Genomic DNA, 27,671 nt, shown 5'->3' with positions numbered 1-27,671 from the left:
GCACTAACGTGCCCCACTGGATATGTTCTGCTGGGACTGGACAAGTGCACTTGCTGCTTTCTGTGAGCGATGAAAGCTTGCACTAGATTCCCATGCTGGACAAGTGCACTCGCTGCCTTCTGTGAGCTATAAAAGCTTGCACTAGTGTGCCCTGCTGGACAAGGGCTTTTGCTGCCTTCTGTGAGTGATAAAAGCTTGCACTAGCGTGTCCCGCTTGACAAGTGCACTAGTAGCCTTTTGTGAGCGATGAAAGCTTGCACTAGCGTGCCCCGCTGGACAAGTGTACTTTCTGTCTTCTGTGAGCGATGAAAGCTTGCACTAGATTCCCATGCTGGACAAGTGCACTCGCTGCCTTCTGTGAGCTATAAAAGCTTGCACTAGTGTGCCCTGCTGGACAAGTGCTTTTGCTGCCTTCTGTGAGTGATAACAGCTTGCACTAGCGTGTCCCGCTTGACAAGTGCACTAGTAGCCTTTTGTGAGCGATGAAAGCTTGCACTAACGTGCCCCGCTGGATATGATCTGCTGGGACTGGACAAGTGCACTTGCTGCTTTCTGTGAGCGATGAAAGCTTGCACTAGATTCCCATGCTGGACAAGTGCACTCGCTGCCTTCTGTGAGCTATAAAAGCTTGCACTAGTGAGCCCGCTTGACAAGTGCACTTGCTGCCTTCTGTGAGCGATGAAAGCTCACACAAGTGTGCCACGCTGGATCTGTGCTGCTGGGAATGGACAAGTGCACTGGCTGCTTTCTGTGAGCTATCAAAGCATTTGATGTGAGGCGCTCATAGTCCTGAGGAAGTTCCTATCCCCAAAAGTGGCACTATTTGAGTGCCAAAATATGTTGATGGAAAAAGCAAGCTAGGTCCGTAGCTCTACCCTCTATTTTTAGGTCGAGCCTAGCGGCAGCGCGCATCCAATGCTCGCTCTGCGAGGCATGCAGTAGTCGAGAATGCTGTGTAAGCCTCGCCTTATCTCTGCCCATACTTTTCATTGGCTGGTGTCATTGTCCTTGGTAAATGCTGGCTTCCCATTCTTTATGAGGCTTGTTAGCCCCTCCTTTTCGCCATATGTTACCTCCCATGATGACTGGACCTTTTACTTGGCTTGTTACACGGTTGTCTTTATCTAGGGGGTCAGCACTATTTTGTTTATGGGCACTTATGGGGATAATGGCGGATGGTATTTTATTGTATTTGTACCCTGAGCAAGGCCCCCGCATTAGGCACACCGCGCTCAGTTTATTTATATTTAACTTTTATGTTGAGCGCAGCTTCCACTTCTGGGACTCTGTTTATTTATTTATTTATTATGAGAACGGTGCCAGCTTCAAGGACACCGCGCTTGGCTTTTTTTTTTTTTTAACTCTAACACTGTGCGCGGCACCCACTTCAAGGACACCGTGCTCAGTGCTAAAGTAAAAAAGAAAAAAAAGAAAACGAGCGCAGTGTCCTTGAAGCGGCGCTGCGCTCCGTTTTAAACTTAAACAAGTATTTGCAATGCAATAGGTCTCGCATTTCCGAGAGTTTAAGCTATTGGCATTGTAAATAACTACGCCTTTTATTTATGTTTTAGAAAACAAAAATAATAGGCATTGTCATTTACAATGCAAATTGTTTAAGCTTGCATAAATGCAAGACCTATTGCATTGTAAACGCTTGTTAGGGCTGATGTTAGATAAGACCTTTTGATTTTACTAAACGTGTTTACAATAGGGCTTATAGCCACCTCCCTTCATCCAGTAGTCTTTTGTTGTGTCATTCACATTTTGCCCCTGCTCACTACAGCATAGAACATGGGGGAACAGGTCCGCCCACTGAAGCCACTAGTTAACTTCACTTTGAGTGGCTGCATTTTGCTCTCTCACAAAGCTCAAATCCGCATACGAGCTAGTGCTCTTCAGTGCCAGTGTTTTTGTTTTTACTTTATAAATACTTAAGTGTTGCCTTTGCGTTTAGAGCCTGTTTAGTGCTAGAGGCTTCTGATGCACATTCCTTTTTAGCAGATCTCTTCTCCTGCCAATGCTGTTGTAAATTCCTTTTGGAATTGTTTTATTTTCTGGCTGCTGCTGTTTCACAGCATACTAGATCACAGTGTATCCATTTGCAACTGTTCAGAATTGTTGTTTTCTTTTTAAATTTTTCTTTTTCTCCTACTTCCTAATTTCTTTTTTCCTCTTTCCGTCTTTCTCTTTACTTTGTTCTTTTTCTTTCTTTCGCTTTCCTTTTTTCCTTCTTGCCTACTTTATTTTTCTTTCTCTTTAATTCTATTTCTTTCTTGCCTTCTTTCTTCTTTCTTTTTCCTTGCTTCTCTTGCTCTTTGCTTCTCTTGTTCTTTCCTTCTTCCACTTTCTTTCTCTCACCTTTCAATATTGCCTTCTTTAATTCCATCTTTAATTCCATCTTTCTTTCTCTCCTTTCTGTCTTCCTTCTTTCCTTCCCTCATTCTTTCCTTCTCTTTTCCCCTTTTTCCCATTTCCTTTTCTTATTCTGTTTCTTATTCCTTCTTTTTCTCTTGCCTTCTTTCTTGTCTTCTTTCATTTTTTCCAGTTTCTTACTTTTTCCCTTGTCTTTCCCACCTTCTTTATCTGTCTTTCTTCCTTACTTTAGTTCTTGCTTTCTTTCTCTCGCTTTCATTCTTCAATTCGCTTTCCATTCTAATTTCTTCCCTTCCTTCTTTCTTTATCCTTCTTTCTTTCTTTTTTTTTCTTCTTTCTTGTCTGCTTTCTATCTATCTTTACTAATCCCTTTCGGTCTTTCTCTGTCCTTCTTTCTTTCTTGCCTATTTGTTTTACTCTCTCTCTCTCCTTTCCTCTCCTTGAAGCCAATGCCAGGTCTTTGTTAGTAGCCAAGACCTTTTGATTATACCAACATTATGTGTATAGCATAGTTACGTATAGGGGCCATTTTTCGTCCATTAGCCTGTGGTTGGTATCATTCACATTTTTATTCCACCCACTCCAGCATGCATTAGGGGAAGTGTGTCAGCCCACTTGAGCAATTGGCTGACTTAACAATAAGCTACAGCATGCCACCCTTTCGCAAGGAATACGTACAGACACCAAGTAGTGCCCTTCAATGGCAGGGAATACTATAGTAATGTGTGGTTATTTTGAGACCCCAAAAACTTTTCCTAGAAGCAAAATATTTTTGGGGGTTAGTTTGAGAAGGATGTGGCATATAACTAATCAAAGTTGAGCAAAAGTCATGACAAAACAAGAATTGCCAGAAGGCTGGCTGCCAACCCCAGACCTGTGGGCTTCGCCTATGCTTGTTATACCTTTTTAGTTTTTTTTTTCTCAAAGTTTTAGAACTCGATCCACAGGTATGAGAGCGCTTTACATGATCACCAGTTACTTTACAGACCAATCTATTCATTTTTTTGTTTTGTTTTGCTTAGGCACTGCTTGAAATCACTCCCACTATGCCAGAGGAAGCGATCTCAAGGAACATTTGCTGCTGTTGCTTGCAACCCTAAACGTTGTTAAATAAGCTGCACCAATGAGTCTGAGGTTGTTTGTCTGGCTCACAGCTCGTTCAGAAGCCCAACCCCAAATCCTTTTTTTCAGTGTCTGTAGTTCTCTGTTTTTGATGTCTATGCCATAGGAATAACAATCGTAGGAACACCAAAATAGCTACAGAATAGTTTCCGCCAACCAGTTTCAAGGGTGATGATGGAAAATAGACCAAGATCCTGACAAAGTGTTTTCAATTTAGTTTGTGCCAGCTTATAATACGTGTTTTTTTTTTTGTTTTTTTTTTTTTGTCCTCATCTCACCTATAAACTGTTTGCAGGGCATAACTGGTCAGTTTAATGATGGGGCGCCCTCCGACCACCTGCACTTGTTTAGGTTATCCAACCAATCCCCTTATATCGTCCGGGATTTAGGTGTTAATCATAGGACCATGGTTTTTATCGACCCTTAACATCGGCAACAGAGGATCAGCAGAGTCTCAATTCCTGACCCATACGTATAAAGGGTGCCCACAATGTAGGGGGGCCAGAGCTGGTGCTCAAGGATTCTAATCGGGCCATAGCAAGTGCGGATTTTAACCAGTCCTCGATTTTCGGAGGGAGGGGGTCCTTCCATCTTAGACAGATCTCCCTTCGGGCCAACAAAATCAGACATAGTAACAGCCCTCTATCGGATTGAGCCATACTGGCAGTGGACACCTGATCATTAGCAAAGAAAATCAGAGAGCCGTTCAACAGAATGTCAGTTCCAAAGGACATACATAGATATCTACACACCCCTTCCCAGTATGATCCTAATTTGGGACAATCAAAAAAGATATGTATGTCGTTGGCTTTAGGGAGCAAGCACCTGGGACACCTTGGTTCGGGATTGGGGGCGAATTTCGAGATCTTCTCCGGAGTATAGTAGATTCGGTTGGTGACAAAAAATGATTTTTCTTCAGACTAGCTGATTTGGTGTATTTATAAAGCAGGGTCACGGAGGGTTCCAAGAGGTTCCCGATATCGGCTTCAAATGCAGAATTGTTCCAAGCTGACACCTGTTGGGGGATACCGACATCATCCGCGTTGAACAGTAGCCTATACCATATGGAGATCTCTTTTTTCCGATGCTGAATGTTTTTTAATGCAGCTTCAACCTCTCCATTTCCCCTTAAATTCTCCTTTTCTGTTTCAAACCAGGATTTTAGTTGGATAAACTTAAATCTTGAAAACCCCATACCAATTCTTGCTTTCAATACCTCCCAAGGATGTATGCCATTTTCATCCCCCAACTCAGACCAGATCTCAACCCCAGCTCTTTTAATTGGAAGGGCCAAACTATCCTGGAGGCAAGGGGGGGTCCCCGGGGAGTCCCAAATCGGTGCCTGATCGGAATAGTAGCCTATCCCACATCTAGAGCGAATGAAATACCAGACCTCCAAAGCATTTTTGATCACCTTCAGCCTTACTCGTTTAAAAAATTTTGGTGAACCAAACTTGTAGAGAAACCCAACTCTATTTCCACGGCATTCTGGAATAGGGTTTTTAATGAATGCAAGTATAGATAAACAAGGATCTTAGGTGTTCACTGTATGCCATTGTGGTATTGCCCATCATAGTGACATCAAACGGTTAGATTGGTATTGAGATATTTTGGGTTTATTCCATACGTTCGAGGGTCTTCTCACAGACAATAGAACATGGTAATTAGAGTCCCCTAACACCACCTGTGTAGCTTTGATAACAATAAAATGGGCTCTTGGGCATTACTTCTCAAGTAACGCTTCTCAATCTGTCCAGTGGATCTTTTTGGGGCATCTCCTTCTCTAAAGCTGCAGCTGGGATGTGTGTGGGACCCCTAGTACCTTGTGGTGCCCCCCTCCCCCACAGGTTAACAAGTAGTTAATTCTTGTCCACCCTGATGATGCTGTCAATTATAATGAAAACAATTCCTGGGTCTGTATCCTAAGTGCAGACGGCTCTTGCTCCTGTTCAGCACTGCGAATCCAGCCAAATAGAACCATTTCTACAGCTTTCACAGCTTCTGTGTACTTCTCTTCTCACTCACATCTGAACACCGCGTATTGATTGAGTACAGCCAGTCCTTCCCACCAGTTGTCAGTTCATCTTCATCCATGGAGACCTTAAGACCCCTGTGCTGTCCCTATATGTGGCAAAAGTAACCCTTCTTTTTCTTGCAGCAGAACTAAGTGGCATTCTTTATCACTACGTGGCACGGAGTATTCACCTACAGGCTCCTGGTCTCCTCTCCTTCGTCTTCATGAAGGGCGTGGTGGCGGCTGGTGCTGTATTTAGGGTGGTGGCTAAAGGACCTCTCTGCAATGGTCACTCCGGCCATTCACGCATGTTACTGTTGGGATCCTATGGCTATGACTCAGGGACTTAGCCTATTGACCTGGAACATCAATGGGCTGGGCGACAAAATCAAACGGGGTATAGTGCAACAATATATTCATCAACACCGATTAGACGTGGTGTTGCTCCAAGAAACACACCTCATAGGTAACTCCTGTCAGGCCCTGGACCAAAAGGGGTATCGTATGGTAGCGCATTCTGGCTTTACCTCGGGATCCAGAGGGATGGGGATCCTCTTACGTAAGGGTTGCCCCTACGTGATTCACACTACACGGATTGAACCGCAGGGTAGGTATGTAGCTTGTTCAGGTAGCTGGGAGGGGAGGGTCCTCAATTTGCTCTCAGTGTATGCGCCACCAGGCCTTCAACGCCAGACCCTAGCAGATGTGGGGACACTCTTGATGACCTTGCCTGAGGGTGCCCTGGTTGTGGGCGGCGACTTTAACTTGACGATGGACGGGGCCATGGATCGCACTCCGCCGCGACGGGAACCTCCGCAGGACTCGCAACTGCGTAATTTTGCAGACGCGTTCGGCCTGGTAGACATCTGGAGATGGTCACACCTCCGAGACACACTTTACACTTTTCAATCTGGTGTTCATGGCAGTCACTCGCGGCTTGACTACCTGTTCACACAGGCGCAACATATTCAACACTGAGTCCACGAGCTTAGCACGGGGGATATCCGACCACTCCCCGATAAAATCTACCTTTGAAGCCAGTAGGGTACGGCAACCTGGCCCCATCATGATTCAGCCCTGGTTGCTGAAAATCCCGCATATTAGAGATTCCTTGCGGCAAGACACTGATCACTACTTTGAAGAAAACACGGGGCCGGTGGTGCCGGCGATCACGCTATGGGGCGCTTACGGAGCAGTTATCAAGGGGCGGGCGTTGTCCATGATTGTGGGTCACAAGACTGAACGTAGGCGACGAGTTAGCGAGTTGGAGGCGGCGATACTACACCTCGAGCACGGGGTTTCGCATACCCCTACCCACGATACCCAACACATACTTAATGTTAAGAGACAGGATTATAGGCAACTGCTCTATGAAGATGCCAACCGACGCACCCTTGCTACCCGGCACAGAATCTACGAGCTGGGTGAACGCACCGGTAAATTGTTGGCATGGCTGGAACGTAAAGAATTGGCTGCGCGGTGGGTGGGCGCGATCAAAGGGCCGGATGGTGTGCTGATCACTGACCCGCAAAACATTGACGAAACGTTTGCAAAGTATTATGAGCAAATATATACTCTGCCGCAGAACTCGCAGGCACGATGGTCGGCAGACCTCCTTGCCACTATTGAAATGCGCTGTGTTTCCCAGCAAGATAAGGAGGCTCTGGAGGTGGATATTTCAATTGAGGAGATTCAAAAAGCCATTCGAGATATCCGGTCAGGCCATGGGCCCCAACGGAATCCAGATAGAACTCATGAAATCTATGGCTCTGAAACTTGCACCCCACTTGCTGAATTTGTATAATGAGTGTTATGAGACTGGCGTCCTCCAAGCCGATATCCGCACCGCCACCATAGTGGTCATCCGCAAACCCGGTAAACCAGAGGATGAGTGTGCATCGTACCGACCCATTTCCCTGATCACAGTCGAGGCCAAAATTCTGGCCAAATTGCTGGCCAATCGTCTGCTTCCATATCTCACTGCACTGATCCACCCGGACCAGTCGGGATTCATGCCAGGCCGTAATTCTGCACGTAATTTGCGCCGTGTTCACGGGGCACTGGGCCGTGCTGCAACACTCCAAGAAGAAGCACTTTTGCTCGCGCTTGATGCCAAAATGGCGTTTGATACGGTGGCGTGGGAGTATCTCTTCGCTGTCCAGGCCCGTGTGGGATTGGGTCCCCGGCTGATAGGGTGGATCCGACTGCTATATAACTTTCCCACGGCCCATGTATCAGTTAACAACCACCGTTCGAACTCATTCTCCCTATGCCGTGGCACGAGACAGGGCTGTCCACTGTCGCCACTTCTTTTTGCCTTGGCACTTGAGCCACTCGCGGTCTGGATCCAGAGTGACCCTGAAATCAGGGGCCTTAAATGGACAGCAGATCATGAAGACCGTATATCATTATATGCGGACGATATTTTGTTGTACCTGGCTTCCCCGGCGCGCTCGGTCCGTCGGGTACTTCATATTTTTCATATTTTTGGGGCCCACTCTGGGTACCAGATCAACTGGTCTAAATCCCAGATGTACCCCCTCTGGGGTGACCCGCCGCATAGTCCGAGGGGGTATAACATTCCGGTGGCATCACAGGGTTTCCAATACCTCGGCATCTTCATAGCATCGGACCCATCCCTATTTCACGAGCGAAACCTAGTGGGCCCATTGCAGCGGTTCAGGGCTGATGTGGTCCACTGGAAGACATTGCCCCTCACACTCCTGGGCCGGGCAACCCTTTTTAAGATGCTAGCCCTCCCCCGTTTTCTCTATGCCCTACAGAATACACCCATCCCGATTCCAGAATCCTATTTTTTGAAGATTGAGGCAGCACTGCGAGGTTTGTTATGGGATACTGGGCCGCCGCGTATCGCAATGCAAAAACTGACTATGGGCTGGCACGACGGTGGGATAGGATTGCCGGACTTACGCCTTTATTACCAGGCAGCACAATTGATCGCAGTCAACCAGTGGGTGTTCGGGTCTCATGATGATCCTAGCTTCCGTACTGACCGCTGGCTTTTGGGGAAGGGAGGTTCTAACAGGGCATTGTACTCAAGCCCCAAAAAACTGGGCTTGACTGGCCCTACGGCCCGGACGGTGGAAACCTGGCACAAGCTCCAGCGACGCATGGGTTGGTATGGGCGGCTGACTAAGTCCACCCCACTCTGGGAGCCTGATTGTCTGGGGCGGCTGAGCACCTGCGCAGGTTTCGATAAATGGGACCTTATTGGTATCTCTACTGTGGGGGATGTATGGATTAAAGGCAAGAAGGCGTCATTCGTGGAGCTTCAGCTTAAATACCAGCTCGCACCCTCAGAGCATTATCGATATCTTCAAATTAGCCATGCTATCGACGGCGCCCTTCCCGACGGTGCACCCCTTCCAGACTCCTCTCCTTTGGAGGACAGGCTGTTGCTGGATCCAATGGACCGCAGGGCTATCTCCTTGACGTATAAGAAGTTAATTAATAATCAAACCGACCCTATGCGGAAATTACGGGCCAGGTGGGAGACGGATTTGGGAGAAATGGCTGACGAGGACTGGATTGCCGCGCTAGCTTCCCCTCGGGAGGGGGCAATACCGATGCGACTCCGCCTAGTTCAGCTCAAAGTTCTGCACCGTGTGTATTTTGATGCTACACTGTTGTGTAAATTGGGAAGACGTCCAGACGCGCTCTGCCTACGACACTGTCAACATACGGGTACATTTCTACATATTCTATGGGCTTGCCCCCTTATTCAGCACTACTGGATAGAAGTCACCCGACAGATGGCGAGGTCCATAGGTAAGCCCATCGCCCCCTCTCCTCAGCTCTGCCTCCTTAATGTGTGGGAAGATACGGACCTCACTCAGGCGGAGCAGGAGTAGTCGGCGGTGGGTTGGGCCATTGCTAAAAGGAATATTGCCCAGAAGTGGGGGTAGCCACCATGCCGCCGCTGCGCGTTTGGGCCACTGATATGGATCTAGCTATGGCGGCGGAGAAAACGGTCTACAAGAGTCGAGGTTGCCCTAGGAAGTGGGATCACAAATGGGGACGTTGGAATAAATATCGGGGGGACATCTGTATTTCTCCTACGGTGGAACTGAGGAGGGAAAGACAGGCTATCCTGGAACAAATGGGGGCAAGTGCGGTGACCTGAAATCTTAAGGCCTCCAATCGTATACTGTGTGCGGGGGGCCCCCTGATCCTAACATGTATATGTAACCACCTTTGTAATGCTTCACTGATTGGTTTGTTTCAATGCTTACTGCCCTGGGTGTTTCACTTGTCGTCTCTAATGCCCGAATGCATACTTTGCCTGTGTAGGTGCTAATTAAGTGTCATGACTGCTGCAATGTTGTAGATTTTGTTCTCAATAAAATTGTTATTTAAAAAAAAAAAAGTAACCCTTCTTTTGCTTTTCTGCCATTCTGGCCCAGATTCTTCCACACGTGACACCAGGTATATTTTGCTGGTAAGGTAAAATAGCATATCACCTTACCCACTAAAGGGGCTTATGTGCAGTGACATTGGGTCACTCAATTCAGATGGTATTTGCCTCCGTTTGTGTGCACCGGGCTCTCAGTTTCTGGGAGCAGAGGCCATCACAGGATGGGGCTCTCTGAGCACACTTTGGTGCCCAGCAGGAATAGGGTGCCCTTCACCCACTCGGGATAATATAACGTTCTATCCAAATCTCGCAATCTGTTCCAGACTTCACGCATAACTGCCAGTGCTGGTTCCTCACCAGCCTCATTTAAGCTACATGTCATAGGTGCTCACGGGGCTCCTTTTAATGTATTCCATGAGGTGGGCGCCCTCAGTGGTTTGTCTCCACTGCCTTGTTTAGTTTCATGTGTCCCACAAACCATGGGATAAAGGCAACGTCTCTGCTAGTTTGAGATCATAATTCTGATGTCATCAGGAAACATCTCTGCTAGGTTGGGGATCGTAATTCTGATGATGTTGGGTGAACTGGGTGAGAGGGGGCTAGGAACAATGTGCCCCTGCTCCTGACATATGACAGTCATTGTAAGGCTGCGGGAGACTTAGGAAACGCGAAAAGCACACACAAAGTGAAGAAGGAGAGAGGATGTGTCCTAATAGCTAGAGCGGTCTGTAGTGAGCCACCCGGCCACTGCAATACATAGTAGCGCAGTCAACTCCCTGGGCCGGGCGCGGACCATGGAGTACATAATAAAAGGTGACGTCAGCGCACATGGCTGACGGCACAAACTGAACAACTGAGTAGACGTCCCTTATTTCAGCTCCGCTGTCAACAGTTAGGCCTCCCTGGGCCCCACACCCCTAGACGTCGGTTGAAGCCCCGACCACATGTCTCAGGGTTTGTCCCGGAGTCCCATTCAGTTATTCATGCCCTTCTAGGCATTACACGGTCGACCTCGAAGCTAGGTAACCGGGTTTGAGTCTCTGCAGGGATGCTCAACATCCTCTGATTCTGGGCAAATCACTTAATCTCCCTGTGCCCAACAAAATGAATCCATCTGTAACTCAACTAATGCTCATATAAAGTTCTCTGATACCTTCGGGTCGAGTTAGCGCTATACAAAACTAAACACAAAAAAAGGCTTGAGGTACTTGTCTTAAAAGGACTTGCACTGAGATCTAGCAACCTGGTCTACACTTTCACATACTAGCTCACTTGTCACTCTTCCCAGCTGATAGAGATTGAGAGAGGGAAGAATATGAACAAACCAGGATGAAAGCGGTAGACTGTTAGTGGGCTGACAGTTTAAAAATGGCAACAAGGGCCTAGCCCAAATATGGCCACTGTGAGGACAAAATTATTTCTACATTGCACATCACAGACATTGGCAGCTGCTGTCTTGCTATGTGCTGTTGTGCAAAAGTTGATCTCCAGAAGTCAGACTCTCGAAACGTTCGCTACCTTCAGCATCTTGCTTTTTATAGTAATGACTTGAAGCACTCATTGACTTTTGTCAAGTTCTCTCATGCCGGGGCTGGAAAGGCATACCTCATTTTAAAGTCTTATTTTTACAAAAGTCTTCCCTCTTGCTTATTTGACAGAAAGTTCAGTATCTTAGACAAATTTAAAGCATTTTGAGACTTTAGGACCATGTGTTGAAAAATGAACTATGCTTGGTCAGATGTTTTATGGTTATGTGCGTAACCTCATGGATGCTTTGGCTGTACAATTCCTGCTACAGTCGCACCTCTTGCTTTTGCAGAGGTCGCGAGCATTGCTACACCAGAATTGCCTCCTCTGTCCTCGTCAACAACCTATTTATTTAACACTGCTCTGAAAAATTATATTGATACATTTAGAATGTATTCAGGTGTTTTATAGCTATGAAAACATTACCGGTATAAGTATGTTGCTATGTTAGAATTTAGTCTTTTTGGTTGTATGTTTTATACAGTTTCAATTGTAATAAAATGTCCTTTAGTACCGAGGGCATGGATTAAAAACTGTAAAAATGAATGAATGCAAATATATCTTTACATTTCCAACAATTTCATTTTGTAATGTTGGCATCTCCAGAAAAGGGGGTTAGAAACAGATGAAAATAGCTTTATACGCCCCTTCCACCATACTATCAAACTGTTTTATTACAGATGCCTGCATTATGACCTCGTGTTACTCTCTTATGATTATTTTTCCCTCTGCAGCTCTTTGTTTTCACAGATGGAGAGGTTGGGAACACTAAAGCCGTAATTGCAGAGGTCCAAGCCAACAGCTCTAAACACCGGTAAGAAACTTCAGATATTTTTCACACTTTCCCAGCATTGTCTTTCTTCCTTCCCTAACCCATGATTCAATACCCCTCTCCCTATTAGACGGGGCATTCATTCATCTCCTCTCCTGATCTGCCCCATATCCCTTAATATTGTTTTTCCTTGTCTAGTCATGCATTTACTACTATTACTGTATATCAGAAATGCCATTTCATGTATGTCTTGCCATGCACTATTTCCTCTTGCAAGGCAGAATACCTTTTAGATTCCTCATCATGGTATGCCTGACTGCGTATTCTACCCCAATATGTGACATTCCATGGCTCTCTCTTATATAATGGTTTGTCTCTGTTAGGAGTCTGCAGCATCCCATCCTCTGCGACGCAATTTAACGTTCACTGATGGCGTATGCAATATTTTCCGTCCTTCCATTAATACAGGATACATGCCATGAAAAGATGGCTCTGTGCTAAGGCTTTAGGATGGTTCTTTTTTTTAGTTACAGTGAAGTATGTTCTCCCACAGGTTCTTGTGAAGAATTCCTGTATTGCTGTGCAAGGACACTGCAGGCTTCCAGGAGCCTCAGTGCACCTGAACTCCCTCAGCACATATGCTGAAAACACCACAGGGTAATAGATCAATCCCAAAACAGGTAGAATGACAACTTAGCACATAAATGCTGCTGTTCAGTAAAAAAATCTTCCCTAATCTTTATAGCTGGCTTCCATGTATGAAAGGCAGACATAGGACAAATGTGCCTAGAGTCTGGTCAAATGTGTAATGTCTAGCACACGGCTGAAAGTGTCTATGAAACACATTTGATATACAGAGATTCATTATGCAATACCCATTATTGTATCTGCATAGTTCTTGAATTCTACCTTTCTACGTCTTTTTCACAGCAATATTGCAGTAGTATTTGAATCTGTGTTTGAAAAATCTGTAAGTGCAGAATCTCCATTTGTGGCACAGAAGGGCTGATATGCCAGAAAGTCTATTATTCAGTTTTTTTGTTTGCTATTTGATTAAGAACGGGCAGGGGAGTGGGTCAGACGCTCTTCTGGTCACTGGTGTGATCCTCCCTTGTTTACTGGTAAGCTGGTACTCCAGAGTTAATTCACATGTGGCCAGTCATTGGATGGTAGGAGTCTTAGGGCAATTTTGTGGTTTGAGACATCATGATGATCATGTGGTAGTAGGATGGATTGCTAAACTGGTGGTTGAATCAAGGATAGTGGTGAAAAGATGCTCATTTGAACTCTGCTGTCAAACCTGATTTTGTTGGTTGCTCACATGACTTGAGATGGTTGGTGAAATTAATGGTCGGGGGACTGGTTTAATTGTTAGAGATCTATTCAATTGGATGGCAGCATTACTAAATAGTTGATTGGTATTACATGGGACTGAGGTTTAAAAGTCAGTGTGCATGTGGGTGGGTTGGTTTGGGTGTTGTGTGGTGTAGTTGTAGCGTTTTGTATTGTGGTTCCCTTTATATAGCTCATCTTACCTGTGAAGAGACAATTTAGCCCATTGCAGATGGGCAGCATATTACTTGGTTGGTTGTGATAGGCTGGAAAGGCACAGATTCGTTTTGCATACGTGGGATATGCTTTTGATGTGCGTGATGACTAGACTAGTGCTCTTATCTTTTTATATGTCCTAGTACCTTGGTGTGCCGTAGAGAGAATGATAAAATGCTGATGGTGTTGTATTTGGTTGGAAGGATATAAATGTACACTATATCCTATGTTGGTATTAATTTGGTGCTGGGAATGACTGGTAGAGGCACCTCAGATGAAATCAGTGCAAGGGTTTAGCTATGCCTAGACATGAGATGATGTGAAGGAACATAAGAGAAACTGTGCATGTGCTTATCCTGTTTCCTCAGATGAAAGATGATTTCTTGCCATGGATGGGTTAGTGGGTAATGCAGAATGCCTTGAAGGTGGAATTTCTGGTCTTGGTTGGCCAGTGAATTGCTTAGAGAGTAAGGGTGATGTGGTCAGATAGCCAAAGATCGTCTCGTGCAGGAACTCTTAAGAACGAAAAATGCTGTTTGTAGGATGTCATTGAAGGACTTGGGGAAATGGCAGGGTCAGATGATGAGCCCGCTGGATCCTTTACCTTGAACCATTTATTGAATTGAGTTGATTGAAGAATGACAGGTGTGTTGCCTGCTGGTGGGCATAGTCCTGAGGTAGGTCTGAGTTGACAATAAGTCCTTCTGGAGCGTTTTACCAGCATCTCAGCTTTTTTTGACAAGACTCTCTGCAGTGACGGTACACATGGCTTCAGAGTGGCGGTCTTTGTGAGAATGCACTCCGGGTTGCTAAATTCAGTGAGAATTTTCAGAATTTCCTTTGTTGGACATTTGGTGTTTGAAATCCACTGGGAGTTATAGAGACTTTTTGCCTTCTTGATGGAAGATTTGTATATCCTATTGAGCCCTTTGAGGCATATTTTGACTTGCTGGTTTTAGTGTCTTTGAATTGGCTTTAAATGCAGTGTTTCCCTCCCTCTGACCCTTATTTTAGAGAACATATGTTTCTTAGGTCTACTAGGACAAGGGTACAGGTGCTTCTTTTTTGATTTAATTTATTGAGTGTAAATCATGATGTTCATCTCATAGAGACGTTTTTGTGGTAGGGGTATGGGGTGGTCAGAGTAATGCAAAACTTGACATGTCCTTTAGACTAAAAACTAAAATATAGAGAGGAGTGTAAAAACAATGGAGGAAAATGTATGGCAGGATGTAATAGCAGAATAGAAATGTTTAGTTTGTATAAAAGCCAGATGAAAGAGAATAGTTCTGAAGTCCATAGAGAGATTATTGCACCAGTGAGGGCTCAGGCTGCTAAGAGAGTGCCCTAGTGCCTTCCAATGCAAGCTCTCTTGAAGCGAGTTGCAAATTATAGATTAGCGTTAGAGCAAATGTTACTTTCAGGAAAATAGTGCCCAAAACGGTCTCTTATCAATATAAAGTAAGATGTACTCTTTGAGGGTTAAATTTACAATTATTTCACAAAAATCTCAAGGGGAAGAAAGAGTCCTTGGAACATAAATTACCAATACTGTGCTATATGATTGTCATTCCCCTTATTAGGTATAAATTGCTTTCTTGACATGCCAAATCCTTACATATATTTAGCTTTTGCAGTAAATGTTTTTTATATACACACAGTTCAGTTTTTTTTATGTACAATACTATCTATCCAAGATAATTGCAAAAATGTTTAAAAAAAAATAATTTTGAAACTACTCATTTGATTCAGTAACAAGTATGTCTTATTCTATCCTGATTCAAAGTTCTGAAGCCTATTTATTAATCTGGAGGAATTCAATTGGATCTGTTCTATTTGTCCTTATTATATTGAACCCCGTAGTTGGTTTGAGAGAACATCACTATTGCAGTTGGTGGGTTTCCTTTATAAAGTGTTGTCTCATTTCAGTCCCCTCTGTTCCTTTGCTTGGGCCTCATCAGGAATTGTGCAAGGATTTATTTTGTGGTTGATTGCCAGGTGCCCTTGTGGTAGTATTTTCCCCAAAAATAGGGCATCCTATTTTGGGTAGCGAAGCAGCTAAGTCTTACTGTGGTGGGGGAATGCTTTAAGGTACCCAGTGTGTTGAGCAAGCTCTTCCTTGTGGGAGGTCCTTCCATATGAAGGTATCCCAGTAGGGTGCTGCAAGTGGTTGGTGGTGTGTTTCCCTCCGGTGAAGAAAAACTGTCTCCTAAGCATGACTTGTTGATGTCCTTGCATATGCTATGCATTAGGCAGAGAGTTTTGAAAGAGATCATCTGCTTAAACAGTGCCAGTAGAGTTGAGTTGTGTCTTGTGAGACATGCTTGTGACGTTTTAGTTGTGCCACATTCCAAACGGTAAAATTCTGTTTTTGTTGCAACTTGATTAATGTATGGTCTGGCAAGTTAAGGTACAGGATGTTCCAGCAGTCCATTCTAGAAAACATACATGCACATACCACATGCAAATGTGGTTGGATGGTCAAATCAGTATTTTTAGTGAAGACACCCCAGTATGTAGAAACATAATGAAGTGACAGTTCTTTTTGTGGAGGTTTAAGCGCAAGAGTGTTTTCAACACAAGTAACTTTATATTGAAAGTTGATGTTGGAAAATGTCCCTCTCCAAAGGGTCACCCCAAACGTTTTGTCTTCATCCTCCTCGTTTTGCCGAATTCTTTTTGTCAGCTTTAGGACTCTGAGCACTTACCACTGCAAGCTAACGCTAAAGTGTATGTGCTCGAACATGGTAAATTAGCCACCTGTTCTGCATATTTAATTTACTTGTAAGTCACTTGTAAAGTGGTATACCATATACCCAGGGCCTGTAAGTTAGATACTACTAGTGGGACTGCAGCACTGAATGTTTCACCCACACACGTAGCCCTTTATACATGTCTCAGACCTGTCACTGTGGAGCCTGTGTATGCAGTTTTACTGTCACTTCGACTTGGCATTTAAAATCCTTTGCCAAGCTATAAACTCCCCTTTTATCACATGTCACCCCTGAGGTACTCCTTAGGTAGCCCATCGTCGACATTTCAACCCACGGTGTGCTCCCTTCGGTATTCACTACGGGTCTTCACCAGGACAAGGGGGAAGAGGAGTGGGGAATTCGGTAACAGACTTAAATAGGCCAGAGATTAATTCAGGCTTAGAGTACCCGGTAAAAGATCAGGGGGATGTTGGCAATGTATGGCTTAGGTCGTCTTGAATGGATCAAAGTGAGGGATGAAGGCTTCCGTCCTGCGATCCCTGTGATACCAGTGAAACCCGTAGTGACTACCGAAGGGAGCACACCGTGGGTTGAAACATCGATGATATCACTAGGCACAGATTTACCAAGACCATACAATTTAAAAAAGAAACATTTGTTGTTAGTTGGTTTCTTGGTTGTTACTCTGGCCTAAATTTAACATTGTCCTCCTTCATTCCCCGTGTATATAAACTCTTGTAACCACCGTGTACATATTGCACCAAATTGATCACTAAGCACTTTTTGTCACATGAGCACTATATGTATATACCTATGAACAGCCTTTTTCGAATATTGTTTGTAAGTTTGGAAAATGGATATATCTGAATTAATTAATTCTGATAAAATACATAGAAAAACACAAACATTTCTATTCTGATTATTTCAGATACTGTACATTTTTGGTCAGGTGTGTGTTCCATGTATGTTCCACAAAAGAATTTGTAGAAAGGAGTAGTGTCATGTTTCATATCTCTGGAATGGTAATGATAAATCCTCTTTATTGGTAAAGTTGGATTTAACATTACTATCTTAGAAATACCACTTTTTGAAAGTGGACATTTCTCTGTTCTTACAGCTCTGTGTGCCTGCAGCCTTTCTCCACTACACGTCTGGGGATGGTAACAGCTACACTTTGTTTATTCTCTCTAGACAGCCACAAACAAAGTAATGTTAGGCGTGTTCGAGCACTCATCTACATTCTGACTATTCCAGGGCAGGAAGAGAGGTAGGGGTTTACACTTATGCCTAAATAGGCAGTGCCCCGTTTCCACACAAAGGGCTGAATATCCCCTACTGATAGTCTGGAGCCATGGATGGGAAGAAAGGACCTTTGTGCACTTCAAAGACCCTTCTTTAAAGTCACTCCCACTTCAAAGGCACAACTGAGAATAAGTGCTGGGTCTCTGACTCCACCAAATCAGTACACTACGGGGCCTTTGAAGAACTCTGCCAGAAAGGACTGCTGTGCTGCTACAAGGCCTGCCACTTTGTGCAACTGCTGCTCTGGGAGAACAGCATTACTGCTCTGCTGTGCTTGCTGTTTCCTGCTGCCCTCTACCCTGCTAAGGAAAAGGACTGGACCCATCTTACTTGCACCCAAAGTGACTCCAAGGGCTTGCTGGCTTGCCCCCTGTTCTGAAGTCTCAGGGCCATCATAGACTTCCTCCAACCTTGCCACAGCACCTGGACATCTGTGAGTCCTGCCTTACCAAGTGGTGTCAATCCAGTCCAGGGCCCTTTGAAGTGCCTTTTTCTGTGCTGATCCAGCAGAACACATGCACTTTGCGCAGATGAGAACCAACACATTTCCCTTCGATGCCGACTCAGCTGCTGCCGAATGACATTGCTTCAACAGACTGCGCTGCTCCGTGACGACGGATTGCGCAGCTTGACGATGACTCATAGCCTTCATCGCCAAAGGGTTCGTCGATACAGTCTCACTGACTGCCTGGATTGGAACCAGCACATTTACTCCATCCATGGGATCGAAGCGTTGCCACCTCGGCTCCTCTCATCGAGTCTTTGACTATTCCTCCATTCAAGGTACTTTTTCAGCGGTACCTGCATGAGTCCTATAGCCGGCCTGCCCTACATCGCAGTAAGCCTGAACTTTGGATTTACCCCAGTCTAGCGCAACCAGATGTCCCTGGTGGTGCTTTATGACTCCAAGGACTATAGTTTCTCCCTCTACCGTCACAACGTGCTCGTGCCCGCCCACAAGTCCTGCTGGAACCTGGGTTCTGTGCGCACGTAAGTATACGGAAAGGGAAGACTCTTCGGGATTGTTGTGGGGCATTTGTGGGGGCAAAATGGCAAAGCCTAGCTAAAGTCGGGCTGTTGCCCTGAAATGTTGATATGTCCCAGCACCAGCCCGACTGCTACTACATGCTGTAACATTGTAGGTTCTCTCCACGGATTTTGCATGCCCCTGTGAGCAGCAAGGTCAGTGTCATTCTCGTTTATTGCTGGCGGCCTACCTCCCGTCACTGCACCTGGTTCGCTCACGTAAGTGAGCGGACTCAGGTGTATGGCAGCGCAGTGGGGGACGTGGCTGGTCAGTTGACGGGTGGGGATTTACAGGGTGTAGAGTGCCACAACACACCACAACATCACCACGTTTACCTGTAAGTTTTGCGGTGGGTCCCCCAGTTATCTCAGATCCTTCCCAGGTTCATCACTTGCTACTAAATGTTGTGCATTCACATCATCATTGGCCCGCTGTGTTGTGTGTGGGTGGAACTGGCAAATCCAGCAACGACCTAGGGGAGGTAAGTTGGCTTACAGTTTTGGCTTATACCATTGTCTCCATTGCTGCTTCACTGCTGATGCCTGCTGCTGGTTCCTGTACTGATCTTGTGCTGGCATTGTTGTCTCCTCCCCCCCCTCCCTGTTTGCTCCTCTTTGGTAGGGAATCACTGGAGCAAGTGTTGCAACCCTTAGCCACCTCGGATTAACAAATCCTCATTGGCAAGCTGTCATAAATCTCTTAATTCATCATAACCTGATATTTCAACGACATTATTGGCAGAATTGAGGTCAAACGCTGGAAATGTAATGGTGGACCCCAACCGGCTGCTGCCCCCCAAACAGACATCAATCAATATGATGCTGCATAGGGCAATAGGTGTAGCGGCAACAGAAATCAACCTGGTTGAGGGGAGACTCTCATTGGGGCACCTGCAGGAACTTCGTGGCACAAATATTGGCTGAGGTATCAGAGAAGGTCAAAGAAATCTTGACTGTAGAGCTACCTCCATCACAGGCTCATCTACCAGCCATCAAACGTGCTCAAGAGGCCCGTACTAATCCGCCACTATAAGCCCAAGAGGTGAGAGGAGGGGAGAATTACACACAAAGGGGCACAGGGGGGCCTGGCAGCAGCCCTATTCTGAGTAGGATCTGTGGGACTTCTAGTGGCACTGCCTTGTGATTGTTACCAATCGTGTTAATGTCAAAAAAATATCCACTCTCCCTGTCCAGTGAAAACCAGTGAGAGACTCGGGCTCTTCGGATAGATCCCAGTACCGAATACCAAAGAATGGATAATCAAGGAAGAATCCAAAAACTCTCAGTCATTGACCTACCATCTGCATCTTCCCCTTATGTAGTGGTTATGTGTGGTGTTCCAGAACTGCAAGAAGGCCAGCTGGAGTCACACAAGGAGTTATTTAACAAGTGTCTGAACTGGTTCAGCTTGAACATGAACTTTACCCTCTCAGTATTTATCTGATCCGTAGGGTTGGTGGGTTGGAGGGGAAGGGTTGATCGGCCTGGGGACTGGATCATTGTCAATATTAGGAACCCTGACATTGTGCAAAGATTGTTGTTTGGTGAGAGGCATAGGATGGAACGAAGCACAAACATTGCGCTTTAGCCACTTGATTACTTTAACAAACCTAGATTTGTTGCCAACAGGCTTCACTTTAATTCTCCCCCCAAATGTCCTATAAACAACCCACAAGCCCATAGTAGCCAGCAACGTTTGGAATTTCATTATTCCTGTCTTTAATAGGTTTGATCCGTTGGATATGGTCGACTGTCTCTGTTATGTTGAACAAGGGAGCCAATCCTCCTCCCTGTGATGCGGGAAGCCCAGCCCCGCCCTAATCTGGCGACAACTGCAATACAAAATAAAATGATAATAATGCTCCGTTATTATCATTTTCTTTTTTCCTTTGCACTGCTATAAAGCAGTGGGGCGATGCTCCTCTTTTGCAGAGAAGTTGCCCCTGGAGGCCTGGTTGTGTTGCTTCAACGCAGTGTCTGCATTATGTAGGAAACAGATGTGGTCCCATCGCAATGTAGAACTTTCAGATCTAAATAAATTATGAACAGATAATGATGCGACATTAAATATGTGAGCTTGTTTTAATTCAGTTGTATGCCTGACCCTTACTTGGAGTAGTACTACCACATTTAGTACTGGTAAGGGGTATCCTGCGATGAACACTCTCCTCTGGCTGCTGGAGTTATAGGGTCAATAATGAAATGAATGCTGTTTATTTTGAAATGTTTTTAACATGGATTTACAAGTTTGCAAAAAATGTCACATCAGTGTTTTCTATCAATTTCCGTCAGGATGGTGCTAAAGAATGTCAATACAATGTTGATGATTATGTCACCATTTTTGTTAAACAAACATGCTTCGTCAGCTTATACAGTGGAAAATACAGACTTTTGTGATCAAAGCTCCATTCATCCACTTTGTTTAAGCCCTTCTCAGTAGAACTCGTGTGACTCTGTTTCATTTGCACCAAAACATTCTTTTTCCCACCTGTAATTCAGTTTTTTAGTGTTTGTTTTTAGTGAAGGATTCATTTTCAAGAGTTGGGATGGTGATGCAAATGTTTACGTTGTCCGTGACTTAGGTTACCATTTCTGTTTGTGATATCTGTAATATTCACCCACCATGTTTGCTTGAGCTAATGCTTGCTTATCATAAGTAATTTGTGTGGTTGTATATTCTGCCTCTCACTTAGGGATTCCATGATCCTATTTTTACATGTTTATGCCTTTGCTCGATCTGATCTTAATTTTTGAGCTATTTTGGAGAGCAATTTGAAAAAAATAGAAGTGAAATCAGTTGTTAGGAAATTGATGTTTGGATAGTAACCTAATCATATGCTTATTTAGAGCAATATTACTTATAATGTAAATGGTCAGAAGATTTGTGGACTCAGCTGAACAAGTAGACCTTTGATGTCGGTGGGCCTTACAGCCAGGCAGTCTAATGATTTTGTCTGGTATATGTTAGGTGGGTTAAATGGATGTGCAGTTCTTTGGATGATTTTATGTTTTTTCTGTTGCTTTGCAGATGTTTTGCATTTGGGATTGGAGAAGGTGCATCTACTGCTCTAATTAAAGGAATTGCACTAGCAGGTCACGGTACATGCGAGTTTGTCACTGGGAAGGAGAGGATGCAACCTAAGGTGAGATTGCTGTTTCTATTGAGGGTATATATTGATAGACATATGAGAGACCTCTTAATCTTTTGTGAACAATCTAGCCATGCTCTTCATCTTGAAAATTCTTTCCAACTAACTCACTGATTGGTCTGTCTGCCTCCCTTACTCTCGGTTATTTATTTTCTTTTGAATATTATTTGGGCTTGATATGGCTAGAAGGTATTACTACTTTCTTCTACAAGCCAAAAAGAATACCAAGAAAAATGAAATAAGTTTAAATCTAATGGACATTTTAAGGATTGAAACTCCACTTTTTTAGATAGATTACATTTAATTGCCTTCCAAGAACATGATAAATGTGGGAATATTTGCACCAATAACCTGAGAATTAGAAGCATTGGCTGAACGCGCCTGGTTCGAAGATTCGTTTATACATATCAATATCCGACCTCAGACACTTCGTTCTTCTTGTGTTAATAGTCCCACTAAAAACAATTGGTCAGGCGGTGCCCAAAATTAGTATTGTTTCACAAGTCAGTCTGTCAAGGTTAAAAATTGGGGGAAATGGGCTAGTTGGAGATATTATCAATCCTTGGACCTTAAGTGTGATCACACGTGTAAGCATTTTTATAGATTACCTTCTATAGATCCTACACCCTTTTTCCTTAAAAAAAGTGCTCCCTTGTGAAGAAGTCGGTGATGAAGCTTGTCACTGGATAACATTAAGCAATGAGAGTTCCTTTAAGAAAAAGGTCTATCCCCTATATCCATCTAGTGGGTCTAAGTTAGATGACTTGAGGTTGACTCTCTTGATTGTGACACTATATATGAGGAGGGTGAGTCACGACCTCCATTTCCCTCTTCCTTCCCGCTTTTGATTTTTACACTGCAATAGAGTAATCATGCACTTTTTAAGTAACTTTTGAGTCCAAAGGATATTTTGTAGAAAAAATAATGCATTGCGTTGTTTTTATAAAGTCTTCAAAACCGCGTTGTCAAAAGGAGTAGCTTGCACTAGACTACGGGTTCAGGCACCTTTAAAACATTGTCACAATATTCTGTTGTCTCATTGAACCAACGATTTTAAAAAACATTGATTGTGCTGTAACAAGACCATATAAAAGAGCAGATGTTGGGGCTAATTAAAGAGACTGTGCTGTCATTGATTTGAAAACTGCAATTCTCTGTACTGTTTTTGTATATTTTGCTGTCCTGTCTGTTGCCTTTGCAAATATTATCACTTCAGGTGAATGTCTAGGCTGATGTCTCCTCTGCAGCCCTCCATCAGGTCCTGCTAAGGGATAAGCTTTGCAGCTGGCAAGAAAGAGCTGAGACCCTTTGATGGAGACTAAGTCTTGCCTCTCTTGACACCAGAAATGCTCTTTCCTCTATATATCTATTTATAGGACAAAGTGTTTTTTTTTAGACCTTTTGCTTTTTCTTTCCTCTTCAATCTCAGGCATTCTACTTCCCTGAACTGATACTCTGCAATATTTCACTTATACAGACAATAATGTCTTCATTCTCCCAATGATTTTAGTTTATTGTTCTAACAGTATCTCTAGGTAAAAGTACATGAATCAATCTCCATTCCTTCTCTCAAGGAATTACATATTATTATTTTGCTCTTGTGCAGGTGCTTCAGACCTTGAAATGTTCTTTACAGCCTGTGGTGAAAGATGTGTCTTTGAAGTGGACGCTTCCAAATGGTGTAAAGTCAGTGCTCCTCTCTCACCTCCCTAATGCCATCTTTAGTGGTCAGAGGTCAATTCTTTATGCACAGTTAAAAGGAAAGGTGAGTTTACAGACAGCTGTGCAGCAGCTTTTATTTTTCTTGAACCCTTGCAGAAAAATATATGCCTCAATATACCTGGCTACTTCTGCGCCTCAACCACCACACACTGTCCCATCAATCCCTTCACCCATCAATTAAGATGTTACTAGACACATTTCATAGTAGTATACGGTATACCCCATGATTGACACTACCACTTCTTTTAATTGAAAATGTTCTTAGTATGAAAAAGGCTCTAGGGTGTGTTGAAGTGTAGTCCAGTCATTGACTTTACCTTGGATGGATGAAGTGTGGGGTTCAGAAGGAAACACTGCATCTATTCATTTTCTACCCTTTATTTTTGCAGGAATTCTTTTATGTTTGTGTGAAAGATATTTGTTTCAATATATTTATGCCCACAGATTCCAACTATTTATGAGATGTGTTTTTTCTCATTGATATTTCTGAATTAATCCATCTACCTGGCTAGTTTTTACTCCCTGCCACATTTAAATGTGTATTTGTTCTCGTCTGATGTAAAGCATCTTGATACTAATGTTGGGGCAGAGTTCCATGGAAAACAGCTCAATCTGAGCTTGATGTTAGTGCTTAGTGTGTGATTTTTGTCACACTTACCCTCTTTTTCTCCTCCTGTCTTTTACTCTCTTTGTATTGTGTAGATTGATCAAGCAACCACTGCTAAAGTTTCTTTGGAATACACGTTCAAGGACAAGAGCATCAGGAATGAGCTACCTTTTTCTCTGAAGCTGGAGGAAGAATCCAGGTATTGTATTAGAGTTTATTACACTCGCCAACTATGTTTCTGTTTATTTTGAAAATCCTTTTGAAAATAAAATCTGAAATAATGAAAAATATTCTGTTAAATCATTATGTTTCGATCAGTTTTGGCAATTAGTGTTGATGTTGAGAGTGAGCACTAACCCATGGAACAGTGCTTTGTTGCAAGAGTAGATCAGGCAAAAACATTCAATTGGACATTCTCTGCAAGCTGGATATTATACCATGAGTGTATTTCCAGAAAATAGAGCTTACTGAGTGGTTAAACGGCTGGGCTGGTATTTGTGCCTGCCTACATTAGTCTGTATAAGAATGGAGCAAAGGCTGTCTTACCTCTGATAGAACGGGCATGAATTCCTTCCTCAAGGTAAGCAACTTCAATTGAACACTCTTTGAAATAAATGTAAGAGATAATCCATAGCAAAATAACGTGCTGTGGAAGCTTTTCTGCCTGAGGAATTCCACAAGCTGATTGCGAAGAGTCAGGATGAATAACTGATACCCTTGATATGGTAAGTGCTGTAATCCACATTGTAAAGTTTCTGCTGACCTTGATTTGAGGCCCAGGTGGACTTGACCTCTTCATTTTAGGAAGATAATAAAGTTGTTATAATTAATTAAAAAAAGAAAAAGGAAAAAAAAAACTCTTCATGGTTTTCAAATAGAAGTTCTTGAACTGGTGAATGGAAGTAATGTTGCACAACTAAAAAAAAGATGTGTGGATATATGTAGGCCCTGATGCTAGGAAACTACCTCTTATAGATATGTTTTTCAGCAAAGTGGTGCACAATAGAAAGTAGTTCACTTCAGGTATTTGCAAAGGTTTGATCATCCTCTCCCATGCCCATTTATGGAATCTGTTTCTGTGTTGAGACAAATTGAGGTCCTTTTGGCTAGTTTCAGTTTTGCGATATTATCAGTGCATGGGTTCATGTAGCAAATGGCTCCTGAACTAAGCCCTTGGCTTACAATTTAAGAGTTCGGATAATAGACTGGACTTCTTGTTTAGAGAGGATGTCACCTAACTGCTGTAAACGATGAGCACTGCATTTGGCCAAGCATCAGGGATCTGAAAACAGATAATATTGGGTCGCTTGTCGACCATCCTTGCTATCCCAGGTAAGGCAAATTGTAGATTTTATGATTAGATCTGGTTAATATTTTCTATATTAATAGCACAACAGGAAATTGTAATTTAAGGAGCCCAGCCCCTCACCTTAGAAGATGCATGTGGTTGGCCTTTGCAAAACGTAGATCTGCAGAAGACCCCATATGACCGACGATACGATTCTGAGTGACGTTGTGGAGGTCTGTGAAAAAGTTTTTTTGACTTGTTCCATATACTTGACCTGAGGTCGGAGCTGGGTCAAAAGTGAGATGTAACTGTTTTCCCCCAACCATTAGCTTGAGGAATGAGGATTTATGTTATACTGTCCCTAACAATTTGGCTGCAATATCTGATTGATAACTTCTGGAGGAATCTGGTTTCAGTTGCAAAAGTCAAAGTGAGCTAGTCCATCACCCACTTCAGTTGGGCAGCTGAGAAATATGCTTTGAAGAATAGGGCACTAGATCCACCTTGTATAATCAGAATCTGTAGTTCTGCCTCTGCCACTCCCCATCAGTCGCCTGGCATTGTTTGTAGTCGTCTGAAAAGTATGTGTGGAAAAGCCATCAGTATGCTGATGGAATAATAGAGCTACCCGGGTAAATATATAATTTTAGAGGGTGCAACCCTGTCTGCCACTGATGGTGGTAATTTTTTCATACGAATATTAGGTTCTCTATCACCATATGGTTTGTAAGATATTCCCTTCAATTACCACTTGTGTATGCCTATATACCTAAAGGTTAATTTCGCTCCTCTTTAGTGCTAAATTGTCATGTCACACCCCATCTGTTTAGGAGTGACTCCATAAGGGAAAATACAGAATCTACTTTTACTCATTGACAGACCCCACACCACCTCAAAGTCCTCCAATTTAAAAACCATTGCTGCAGTCCTGTCCCCAGGTCCCTCACGAACAAGAGTATACCATCCACATATAAAGAGATAGCATGTTACTTGCCATCTATTTGTAGACCATATTCATCTTTTAGATTCACATAGTGTTGGGCAGTGGTAAGTGGTAAGTATCGTATGCGTTAGATAACCCAACATTTGTTAGATTTTGGTGGGTCAAACCTGCCGAAATTTAACAGGGAAAATAAGTATGTATGTACCTTGCAGATTAAAGTGTGTTAAACACCAAAATCTACATGTTATTGCCCGAATAACTCCTAATGTGTTCTCTTTATCTCACCTGATAAATAATGAACCCCAGGGTATCGTTATATGTCAGGTGCTGTAAATAGCTCTTTACTTGTAATCAGTCCGAATATAAGGTGACACCCAATGTGTTGCAACGATATTTAGGTGGAACTACCATTATAGCCTCCCTGATTCTATGTGGCTATGCATTCTAGTTTCTGGCTTATTTATAAATGTCAAACAGTCTTGGTCCGAGATGATCTATGAAGGCGACCTAAAACTCAGACGGAACATAATCACTGCTCAAGGATCTTACCAGTGGCTAGTATGATAGGACATTTGACACATGATGCATTCCATTCATGTAAAGCTGATTAAATCAATGGATTGGTAATACAGCACAAAGTAATAACCCAGCAAACACTGATTTAAAAGCTGACTGAGAGTGGGCCATTGTCCAGTCAGGCTCGCTGTTGGAGTATGTTGTGTCTCTGCCTTTGCTAAATTTGCCAGTAGGCATCCAGATTTCTCTACCTCATGTTTGTTCGCCAACATGCGTGCAGCAGTGAATAGCGCTGAGCCGTTCAAATGTTAATTCACACTGAACCTTTTTTTATGGTGGAGTTTGATTCCTGGAGATGATTCCCATATGGACCTCGTTTTCAATTTCTTTAGTCAATACCTTACAGACTCCTTATGAGATTTTTATTGCTGGTTCCGTTCATTAACATCTCAATTTAATTAGTACATCCCTCAGTGACCCTGTATTAGACAATGTATTAGACAATAGATTCCCTTCTTTATTCCAATAAGCTACATCATGTAGGGCTCCCACCTATAACCTCCAATTCGGGATGTACATTGAGTCCAACGTCAAGAGGTTATGATCTGAATTTTTTTTACCTAGTTATTCAGCATGGTTGAATTTTTTCATTTCAAAGAAATGTTATTGTATG

The 27,671-nt window shown here is 43.6% G+C and overlaps 1 protein-coding gene and 1 long non-coding RNA gene across 3 annotated transcripts in view; one reads left to right on the top strand and one right to left on the bottom strand.

Moving 5' to 3' along the window:
* The window catches only part of LOC146785792 (von Willebrand factor A domain-containing protein 5A-like), a 541,765-nt gene that overhangs the window by 176,173 nt on the left and 337,921 nt on the right, over window positions 1-27,671 (top strand). Inside the window, exons 10-13 of the mRNA XM_085635057.1 lie at window positions 12,146-12,225; window positions 21,802-21,916; window positions 23,529-23,687; window positions 24,347-24,450. Of these exons, the coding sequence (XP_085491183.1) occupies window positions 12,146-12,225; window positions 21,802-21,916; window positions 23,529-23,687; window positions 24,347-24,450 (458 nt within the window). The remainder of the gene's footprint in view (window positions 1-12,145; window positions 12,226-21,801; window positions 21,917-23,528; window positions 23,688-24,346; window positions 24,451-27,671) is intronic.
* Window positions 1-27,671, bottom strand: part of LOC146785793 (uncharacterized) — a 258,212-nt gene that overhangs the window by 88,292 nt on the left and 142,249 nt on the right. The window lies entirely within an intron of this gene.

This window comes from Triturus cristatus, chromosome 11 (genome assembly GCF_964204655.1).
Source record: "Triturus cristatus chromosome 11, aTriCri1.1, whole genome shotgun sequence".
In the NCBI taxonomy this organism is placed as follows: domain Eukaryota; kingdom Metazoa; phylum Chordata; class Amphibia; order Caudata; family Salamandridae; genus Triturus; species Triturus cristatus.
Note: the sequence above shows the minus strand (reverse complement) of the source record. Positions and strands in the feature narration are given on the sequence as shown.